Source organism: Pristiophorus japonicus, chromosome 1 (genome assembly GCF_044704955.1).
Source record: "Pristiophorus japonicus isolate sPriJap1 chromosome 1, sPriJap1.hap1, whole genome shotgun sequence".
Taxonomy (NCBI): domain Eukaryota; kingdom Metazoa; phylum Chordata; class Chondrichthyes; family Pristiophoridae; genus Pristiophorus; species Pristiophorus japonicus.
The window spans coordinates 26,413,037-26,424,316 of record NC_091977.1 but is presented as its reverse complement, the minus strand read 5'-3'; the positions used below and the strand labels follow the sequence as shown (position 1 = coordinate 26,424,316).

Below are 11,280 nucleotides of genomic sequence, written 5' to 3'. Positions count from 1 at the left end.
AGAAGAAATTTCTCTTCATTTCTGTTTTAAATGGGCTGCCCTTTATTCAAACTAGTTCTAGATTTTAGAACAACTTACTGCGAAAAAACTTTCCTTATCCCGGCGTCCCATCCCCCTGTTTTTTTGACAATGATCTTAATCTGGAGAAGTCCAGAGGACACCGATGGACATTTTTTGTGGAAAAAATGTGTTTATTGTGTTGAAAGATGTATGGCAGTGCACTGAGTTCTTAGGAAGAATAGAAATTAAGTTTCATCTGTCTTCCTTGTGCTTCAGATTGAATACAGGTTGTTTACCATTAGATTAACATCATTTTGCATTGCAGTTCACCCGGACTATTTCAAATGATGCCACCTTGGTGGATCCTGGTCCCATGGCAATTGTTTGTTGTTGGTTTCTGGCTTCATAGTTTGCATATAGTACCAAAGGTTCTTTCCAACAAAAACATTTGTGATACTTATCTTCACTGCCACCCACATGGGCTGGAGGCAGCCCTTACATTGCATGCCTAAATCTCTGAACCACGAAGGAGAACTGTTTGAACATATCCTATACTCAACCAGCTTAATCTGCATTACTTCATCATCAAAGAGAGATGAGAAAGAACAGAGCTCCCTTCATTCCTTGCCAATGCAGTCTTGAGGAACCGGGTCCCAGCTCAAGTTCGCATTCACCAAAACACTCGGGTACAATATGAATCAACAATACTAGGCATCCTTTATACCTTCTGTGTTAATACCTTAAAAATGCCCTCCTGATGCATACCAGACCATTTACTCAGCACTGGGTGGGGGATAAGATGATTCGCCACACATCCTGCAGGTCATCCATTGTTCAAGTGAGTGAGTCTGCCAACAACATATCTGGAAAAGCTCACCCCACGGAATACTGAGCTATGTTAAATATGCTATATGTTGCTTTAGTAAATCATACTGCCAAAGTTTTAACTGGCAAGTCACATCTCCTATTGAAGGGAGTATCACCTAATTAATGTGTGCAGAGCTCTAACCTAATGTGTAGATTGAAGGATTTTTGTCAATTTAGAGTATTTTAGCATAACCCTTCAGGCAAACTCGTTAATCTTGCACTCTTCTGTAGCTGGACAAGGAAAAGTCAAGGGTCATTCTACACAGGTCTGTTTGCTACAAACGGCAGTTGATGCTGGGTCAATTGTTAATTTGAAATCAGAGATTGATAATACATCCTGGTTAACGGAAGTCTAAGGGATATGGGGCAAAGGCGGGTATTTGGAGTTAGGTCGCAGATCAACCATGATCTAATTGAATAGCGGAACAGGCTCGAGGGGCTGAATGACCTACTCCTGTTCCTATATTCCTGCAGAAGAAAGGACAAGAGAACCAAAGACCTGTTACCGGTTGATGCTGTGATACAGCAGGGGGTAGTGTTATGTATGTTAACTGGGTTTTACCTGCCACCGGAGGGCGCGACTGTCGGAGTCCTAATGGTCACTGGCAGACACATGCAAGCCGTGTATATAATGTTGGCAGCCATGTTGAATCCTCACTTTGAGAATAAATAAACTGGAGTAAGGTCATGCCTGAACTAGCTCATCGTACTTAGCCTCGTGGAGTTACTCGAATCTTAACAGGTAGCATCATATCTTCATCATCGCAGCCCCTCATGTGATGACAACATCCGCTGGTTATGTATGAAGGTTGAACAAATGAGGAAAACCAGATCATTGAATCACATAGAAGGTACAGCACAGAATTGGGCCATTCGGCATCAACAGATCCATGCTCTCCTCCCACCCCTCTTCATCTAACTATCAGCATAACCTTCTGTACCTTTCTCACTCGTGTTTATCTAGCTTTCCCTCAAATGCATCTATGCTATTCACCTCAACTACTCCATGTGGTAACGAGTTCCATATTCTAACCACTCTCTGGGTAAAGGTGTTTCTCCTGAATTCCTTATTAGACTTATTAGTGACTATCTTATATTTACGGCCCCTGGTTTCGGAAACTCTTGAACAGTGTTGACCAGCCACATTGACAAGGACTATTCAGGTATGTCGTAGTCCGTTTTATTTGGCTTAGTGATAACTTCAGAATAAATGTACAGCAGAACGAACTATGGTTTGATTTTTTTTTGAGAACCATTGCATACCATTTCAATCCCAAATTTTAGTCCATTAAACAGTTCTCCCCAATTATACAGTTTGTACAGAAATTGTCATTTGTCAGAATATTTACAATGGATCAACAGTTTCCGTAATCAAAAGCAAGAAATCTTCTTGCAGAACGATGTAAGACATGGATTAGATACAAAGGATGTGTTTTGGCAGGTGAATGTTGAACTTGCCATCCAATCATTTACAAATAGCACTGCTGAAGTGAAGTACAGGACTCAAATAGTACAGTATCTTCAAGGAATTGCAGAGCTGTATGTGGAAGTGCTTAAGAAAAAAAAAAATAAACTTAGTTTTCCCGTCATCAGTTGCTGCAGCCACTACATTAAAGGACCAAGTTAAATATCTTTATTTCTACCCACATTCAAGTACATTATAGAAAAATATATTTCAATATGGCACAGTTTATCAAGGTCAGCTAATTTCCCCAGTGACAGGTGTCAACATTTGGACACGGAAAATCATTTGGAGGAAACTATCATCCGTGTGAAAGGAACTTGAGCAACAAACCCAAGATGCTTAAAAATGCCGCCACTAGTTTAGGAATTAAAACAGAACACTCTCCTTAAGATAAATATTAATTATTTCAATAAATAGGGTGGTTACAAAGCAGCACCTTGGCTTTAGGGCTCCACTGCTGAAGAGTGGCAAAGTAGCAAAGCTCCAAACCTGGGTTAGACAAAATGTGATTTAAGCAATTTTATGATCAGTTTCAGACCAATGCTGAAAATCAGAAACACAGGTAGGAACTCTTCAATCTCCTTGACCAATCTGGACTGGGGGGCAGGGGTGGGGAACAGTGGAGGCTAGATATCTCCGGACCTAAAAGGATTCCAAGGAGTCCATAAAGTCGCCAAGATTTCTGTCTGTACAGTATCATATTTCTGTATTTGCTTTAAAAAAGACATGTAATTTCTGTTAGTCTATACTAATCAATGCTTTCTGCAATAATAGCACTATGTTTCCTTTTAGCAGCTGACACGGTCAGGGTTTCCCCAGGATCGTGCCAATATTTGCAGGGACCCCTCCCCATACACAGAAAAGTTTGAAAATGACTGAGCTGCAAGATCCATTAGAACCTCAGTGATAATCACTTCTGAATGTCTGAGGTGAGGTGGGGGGGTGGGAAAGAATTAAACAAAACATTTAAAAAAAAATCTTCTAGGGTTGTTTATAACGAATGTATACCAAACATACTGGAAGTTTCAGAACTCAAAATCTAGCGCCTGCCTTATCGGGGGAAATAGACGACCCTAATCACAATGTGCCCATTGAAGCAAACCTATTGAGGAAAAGCCACCATTGTTCAGCGCCCCTGAGTGTAATCCCCCCAAAAATAGGGTTGCACCTTACTACTAAGATACAACATGTCTCAAGATGACAGCAGAATAAGTTGTAAACATCTAAGAAATTTCAAGGTAACAAAAAAATGATAGTGTCATTTTGTAATTACATGATTTTGACTATCATATTACATTATCACAGTTTGTCTAGATCCTTCATTGAAAAGGGTGTCAAAAATATTTACACACTGAGCTGTACACATTTTTTTTTTGCAGCAATATACAGATAATTCTCCATCTTGTACATATATATGACAAACTACCAGTAGCTTCCACCTTTGTTCTACACTGCAAGAAGGTTGTTCATTTCCCACTTTTGTGTAGCCTTTGCAGAGTCACAGTCGGAGATGAAAATCTGGTGATTCACCTCGGAGCGGTCTAAGCACTTGCCAGTAGGAATGTGTGTGAATCTGTGCAAAGTCTGAAAGGAAAGGTAGACAGATAACTTTCAATCAGAGAGTCATGTTGACTAAATTAAGCCACTTTCAGTCTAGTATTGGTTTAGAAACATAGAAACATAGAAAATAGGTGCAGGAGCAGGCCATTCAGCCCTTCTAGCCTGCACCGCCATTCAATGAGTTCATGGCTGAACATGAAACTTCAGTACCCACTTCCTGCTTTCACGCCATACCCCTTGATCCCCCGAGTAGTAAGGACTTCATCTAACTCCCTTTTGAATATATTTAGTGAATTGGCCTCAACTACTTTCTGTGGTAGAGAATTCCACAGGTTCACCACTCTCTGGGTGAAGAAGTTTCTCCTTATCTCGGTCCTAAATGGCTTACCCCTTATCCTTAGACTGTGACCCCTGGTTCTGGACTTCCCCAACATTGGGAACATTCTTCCTGCATCCAACCTGTCCAAACCCGTCAGAATTTTAAACGTTTCTATGAGGTCCCCTCTCACTCTTCTGAACTCCAGTGAATACAAGCCCAGTTGATCCAGTCTTTCTTGATAGGTCAGTCCCAACATCCCGGGAATCAGTCTGGTGAATCTTCGCTGCACTCCCTCAATAGCAAGAATGTCCTTCCTCAAGTTAGGAGACCAAAACTGTACACAATACTCCAGGTGTGGCCTCACCAAGGCCCTGTACAACTGTAGCAACACCTCCCTGCCCCTGTACTCAAATCCCCTCGCTATGAAGGCCAACATGCCATTTGCTTTCTTAACCGCCTGCTGTACCTGCATGCCGACCTTCAATGACTGATGTACCATGACACCCAGGTCTCGTTGCACCTTCCCTTTTCCTAATCTGTCACCATTCAGATAATAGTCTGTCTCTCTGTTTTTACCACCAAAGTGGATAACCTCACATTTATCCACATTATACTTCATCTGCCACGCATTTGCCCACTCACCTAACCTATCCAAGTCACTCTGTAGCCTCATAGCATCCTCCTCGCAGCTCACACTGCCACCCAACTTAGTGTCATCCGCAAATTTGGAGATACTACATTTAATCCCCTCGTCTAAATCATTAATGTACAATGTAAACAGCTGGGGCCCCAGCACAGAACCCTGCGGTACCCCACTAGTCACTGCCTGCCATTCCGAAAAGTACCCATTTACTTCTACTCTTTGCTTCCTGTCTGACAACCAGTTCTCAATCCACGTCAGCACACTACCCCCAATCCCATGTGCTTTAACTTTGCACATTAATCTCCTGTGTGGGACCTTGTCGAAAGCCTTCTGAAAGTCCAAATATACCACATCAACTGGTACTCCTTTGTCCACTTTATTGGAAACATCCTCAAAAAATTCCAGAAGATTTGTCAAGCATGATTTCCCTTTCACAAATCCATGCTGACTTGGACCTATCATGTCACCATTTTCCAAATGCGCTGCTATGACATCCTTAATAATTGATTCCATCATTTTACCCACTACTGAGGTCAGGCTGACCGGTCTATAATTCCCTGCTTTCTCTCTCCCTCCTTTTTTAAAAAGTGGGGTTACATTGGCTACCCTCCACTCGATAGGAACTGATCCAGAGTCAATGGAATGTTGGAAAATGACTGTCAATGCATCCGCTATTTCCAAGGCCACCTCCTTAAGTACTCTGGGATGCAGTCCATCAGGCCCTGGGGATTTATCGGCCTTCAATCCCATCAATTTCCCCAACACAATTTCCCGACTAATAAAGATTTCCCTCAGTTCCTTGAAAAAAAAAGCAGTCTACAGCCAACATTCCCCTTTCAACCAATACCACCTTAAAAAAAAATTGACTGGATGTTCATCTTATGGCTGTTTGTGGGATGTTGCGGGCACAGAATGAATCATAGAAATTTACATCACGGAAGGAGACCATTTCAGCTCATCGTGTCCGCGCCAGCCGGCAAAGAGCTAAATCCCACTTTCCAGCTCTTGGTCGGTAGCCCTGTAGGTTATGACACTTCAAGTGCACATCCAAGTACTTTCTCAATGCAGTGAGGGTTTCTTCCTCTACCATCCTTTCAGGCAGTGAGTTCCAGACCCCCACCACCCTCAGGGTGAAAACATTTCCCTTCAAATTCCCTCTAAACCTCCTACCAATTACTTTAAATCTATGCCCCCTCTGCTATTGGAAATAGGTCTTTCCTATCCACTCTATCCAGGCCCCTCAATTTTATACACCTCAATAAAATCTCCCCTCAGTCTCCTCTGTTCCAAAGAAAATGGTTGCCGTGCTCACCCCAGTAATAGTCATGCCATTTATTTTTTAAAAGGAGGTAATTCATGACAAATGCATTGATATGTTCCAACTTCAAAAGGTGTCATTGTAAATGCAAGTATACTGAAGCTGTATGATGAAGCTGTACAATGTATTGATTAAACCAATATTGGGGTTGGAGAGGAAAGGTGAGGAGGATGGGAGATGGGGTAGGGGAAGAAAGAGGGGGTGGAGGTAGAAGATGCTTGGATGATTAGTTTGTGGTGGTGGGGCAACAGTTTCCCATGGTCCACTTAAATCCTCTGTGGAGTAGGGGGGCATTGGTCAGGGATGATTCCCCTAGGGGGGAATTCAGTACAGGGGACAAGATGCTGTTTATAGGGGGTGTGGAGAGATAAACGGAAAGATCCTCATTTGTGGGGCCAGAGATAATTGGGAAAGGGGACTAGATGGCAAGGCTCAGTGAGTGTGTGGGGGAGTTCAATATACTACCGAGCAGATGTTTTAGCAGCTAATGTTACGTTACATGTAACATTGAACAAACCCATCACTGCACCAGCAACTGGTGCATCAGATACTGCAGTGATACTTTTATTATGGGTTTTCCCATTGGGATACTATGATGTAAAACTTTTCAATGCATTTTAAAATGGACCGTTGTAACCTACTCAGCGATTTTGATAGATAATATTTTTAAAAATCAAAATAGTAAAATTATAAAAGAAATTTACAGCTAATCATAGGTTATAATTCAAAAATACAATTGTGCATTAACAGGAGCATTAAAGCTGCATAGAATTACATAGATTGTGCAGCACAGAACAGGCTATTCGGCCCAACTGGTACAAGCTGGTGTTTATGCTCCACATGAGCCTCTTCCCACGCACTCTTCATCTAATACACAAGGCTCCAATCTCCCTATCAACATAACCTTCTATTCCTTTCTCCCCATATGCTGGTTTAGCTTTCCCTTAAATGCATCTATGCTATTCGCTTCAACCACTCCCTGTGGTAGCGAGGTCCACATTCTTATCACTCCCTGGGTAAAAACGTTTCTCCTGAATTCCCTATTGGATTATTAGTGACTACATATTTATGGCTCCTAGTTCTGGGCTCCCTCATGTGGAAACATCTCTATCAAACCCTTTCATAATCTTAAAGACCTCTATCAGGCCACTCCTCAGCTTTCTCATTTCTAAAGAAAAGATCCCCAGCCTGTTCAATCTTAAGTAATAATAATATTTACTTTACCTTAAAATACTGCCAGTCTTTATATACATTCATGTTACAGTGTGTAATCATAACCTTTGACCCATCAGTTCCTCTGGTCAAGCACTGGTCATACTGCATCAATTGGTTGGCTTCGTTGATTCGGAACAACTGAAAAACAATGTTCAGCTTGTGATGCTCCAAGTTTTTTTTCTTATTTCTGTAGTACTATGATCAAAACAACTTTCTTGTTTACAGACATTTATAACTTACAAGGCCATTTGAAAAGAGTTTCTGAGTGTGCTAGATAAGCAGGAGGTTACACTGCAAATGCAAATTGGTAACAAAACAATACTGCAGGGACAGTTTGAACAGGACTTGAAGCAGGTTACAGGAAAGAGAACTGCCACCCACTTAGCACACAGGGCTCCAGTCTCCCGACTTATCCGGGCCCAGTTACGGAGTCTATGCCTCGCAGCATCCCCCTCCCAACTATCTGTCACCAAGCTGCTTTCAGATGTTCCTGTCTGAGAATACGGTGCAGTCGACTGATGCAGAACTGCAAGTCGACAGCGTTTTGGGGGTCTGGGTGCGTGCATCAGCACTGTTACAAATATGGACCAGGACCACCCCCACCTCCCACACTTTCCTTGGCACCATTTCCTGTCGGAGTCCCGCTGCAAAGTGATATCTGGCACTACATATTGTAGACAGACATTCTCATGAGAACAGAAGTTTCTCCTTATAGTATGCAATGACCAGAATCACTTCAAAAGCAGGACTCGGACAGGAGCAGTGCTGAAGGGAGAGGTAAGACGAAGGGGGCAGGGAATGGATGGTAATGAAAGGCACAGGGAAGGAGAACTGGATGGGGCAAAGGGGGTGGGGATGACAAAGAAAGTGGAACTGATGCTTTGAGGTGAGGGAGAAAGGAGAATGCCAATTGGATGGTGGTGGTGGGGGGGGTGGGGGCGGTGGGGGTTAAGAGAAACTGCCAGCATTGTTAGCAGAATGCAAGTATAAAAGTTGAGGGCAAAGAGCAGAATAGCACCAGCTTGAATAGTAGAAGGGTAGAAGAGTATCAGCGTAAACTGTATTGGAGGCAGAGAAGAGTGCAAGGTTAAAATGGAGGATGGCAGGGCTGGGGCATTGAAAAGAAGAGTGCTATTATGAACTGAAAGGCTTGGAGAAGAGCATACGTCTGTGAAAAGGTGGGAATTGGACGGGGCTGTGTCTCTAAACTGGAACAAAGGGTTGGATGTGAGAGAATAGCGTCACTTGGCAGTGCCACACAAACATGAAGAAAACTAGAATTAATATAGCTGAGGTGCTTTCTCATTGCCTATTTCAGTTCTAATTTCTTTCATATTTATCACAGTAGTTTTCTTCTGTCACTACAGCTTTAGAACCAAAACTTTACACTGAATTTTTCATTTAACTGCAGAATTTTTAAGAGTTGAGTGATCTCCCACAATTAAAAAAAAAAAGGGAGAAAAAACAGTGCGTCATATGTCGTGATTACAATGGCTAAGAGACTCATGATTCACCCACATTTAACTAACAAGAACCTCGTACATTAGAACAGTGTTTATCATGCAATCACCCACTGTCTTGGCTCACTAAATCTCAAGCACAGGCATGTGCCAAAATTACCAGGTCTGACCTATCTTGAATAAACATATAGGCTTCTTACTTATTCATACAGGATGTATTAGTTACACTAGAATCCTTTTACTTGTCACTGCAAAACTGTCAAGAGGGTTACCTGGTTTCCTCCCATTCTGTGGCAAGGTCCCAGCTCGACAAACCCACCGTTGGTATGGCCCATGCTGTCTATGCAGTAATCAGATTCATATCCTCTGATCTGGAATGAAAGGTGAAAGGTCAGTGAAGCTGGTGCAGTAAACGGCATGCAATCATTGAACTAGCTCTAGAATAAGGCTCTACAATATTGCTATATGCTGGAGTATTTGAGCAAAGGTTACTAAATATTGTTTCATATTCTGGAACCGGTACAATTTTTTGAGGTTATTTACCAAGATTCTGCATCATAGTTAAAAACTATCATTTTAGGTCCTCAATGCAGATCTGAGCTGCAAGGTCAGAGATTCACAGCACAGATTCCCTCCTCTTCCCCTCCCAATTTCCCCCCCAACCTTTCCTCTCTAGCTCCCAAAGATGGCAAACTCATATTGGGATATGGTCCCAGTCGCCGCCAAGCATCTTACATAAATAGCAATTATTCACATGAAAGTCTACAGGCTGAATGTAGGCTGGCTGTTTGATCATAGGTATCATCATAGCCAATCCAATCCTGTCCTCAACTGCTGTCCCACTGCCAGCATGCTCATCCTTTCCCGAGAGAATTGTCAGAGGCCGACTAAAGCACTAAGACTGGTGCCCTGGCCTAGACTGTTCCTGCAGATCAAATTGGGCAGCTTCAATTTACAGGGGTATGATAGCGTAGTGGTTGTATTACTGGACTAGTAATCTGGAGACATGAGTTCAAAATGCACCACGGCAGCTGGGGGAATTTAAATTGTTAATTAAATAAATCTGGAATAAAAAAGCTAGTCCGGTCTGGGCTATATGTGACTCCAGATCCACAGCAATGTGGTTGACTCTTAACTGCCCCTTTGAAATGGCCTACCAAACCACAACGACTGTGGGAGTACCTTCACCACAAGGACTGCAGCGATTCAAGAAGGTGACTGACCACCACCTTCTCTAGGGCAATTAGGAATGGGCAATAAATGCCAGCCTTGCCACATCCTATGAACAAATACATTAAAAAAAAACACTGCAAATTCTGTACCAGTGCCGGTACTGCAGTGAATTGGCGAACAAATCTGCACTGTCTCAATAAAGCTGTAGATAGTGATTTTTTTTCCTGACTGTGCTAAAGTTTTGGGGAATATTGCCAAACAATCGTCGGGGGAATAAAAATCCATCATTTAATCTATTTTGAATACAAAACTAGTCATTTTACCTCTCCCCATTCTAGATTTTTAGCTGGTAGTGGGTAATGGTCTGCAATGTCGTAAGCTATTTCATCCATGAACCATTTAAAACTCTTGCAGTGGTGTTCTTCACGAAACTTCTTCAGCTCAGTTATATCACCATAAGCCATGGCTTTTGTTTCTGGACGACTTGCATAAAAATAGTCAGCGTACTCATCCCACCAGACTTCTACAACACGAACATAATTCTGTAAAGAATAATGTCGATAAAATAAATTCATGACGAGCACATGAGATTCAAAGGGGAAAACAACTTGCACACATCTGCAATTGAAATTGAGCTGAAATGTGAAATTGAACCAACCCAAGGCAAAATAGCTCGGCTTAAAAACTGTCCCATTATGAAAAATGGAAACCACATTATGAAAATTTAGACTTCATCAGATAACATTGGAGACGGAAACACGAGTGCTCAGTTGTGAGAGAAAGCTCTATATTACCATGTGATGGAACTAGTGTTCTCTTTCAAAGCCACAGACTGTAGAATGAAAGACTGATTTCCTGAGCAAAATTAAATTCCAAGGCAACTTTGGCTTGTAATTGAAGATGATGGTCACCCCATATGTTGGTCACTAGACCATGATGACCCATCTAACCAATAGCAATGCAAGAAGCAGAGTGGTCTTCTAATCCCATACCTTTATACAGTTGATTCTAAAAGGAGCACCAGAGATGTAGGGCTAGAAATTGCATAGCACCCTGTTTGGGGTCAGTAACTTTTGCGGGAGCGCAAAAGTATCGCCGGGCGCTAAATATTTGATTTTGCTGGGAACTTCCGCTTTAGCACTCCAAGAGGGAAGTGGAGCGCTAAATCAAGTGCTACCACTTCCATTAGAGCGTTAAAGGGAGTAAGAGGGGCAGTGCAGCATTGCCGGTTTTACAGGCTCCTCCCCTCCCTTAAAGGGA

At 42.3% G+C, this 11,280-nt stretch overlaps 1 protein-coding gene across 4 annotated transcripts in view; it reads right to left on the bottom strand.

Annotated features, from left to right (window-relative positions):
* Nucleotides 1–2,031: 2,031 nt before the first annotated feature.
* The window catches only part of galnt7 (UDP-N-acetyl-alpha-D-galactosamine: polypeptide N-acetylgalactosaminyltransferase 7), a 214,017-nt gene continuing 204,768 nt past the window's right edge, over nucleotides 2,032–11,280 (bottom strand). For all 4 annotated transcript variants that reach the window (XM_070878225.1, XM_070878217.1, XM_070878244.1 and 1 more), the window contains 4 exons: nucleotides 10,344–10,562; nucleotides 9,120–9,218; nucleotides 7,397–7,525; nucleotides 2,032–3,916 (listed from right to left, as the gene is read on the bottom strand). In XM_070878225.1, coding sequence (XP_070734326.1) covers nucleotides 3,779–3,916; nucleotides 7,397–7,525; nucleotides 9,120–9,218; nucleotides 10,344–10,562 — 585 coding nt within the window. In that variant the 3' untranslated portion in view covers nucleotides 2,032–3,778. The remainder of the gene's footprint in view (nucleotides 3,917–7,396; nucleotides 7,526–9,119; nucleotides 9,219–10,343; nucleotides 10,563–11,280) is intronic.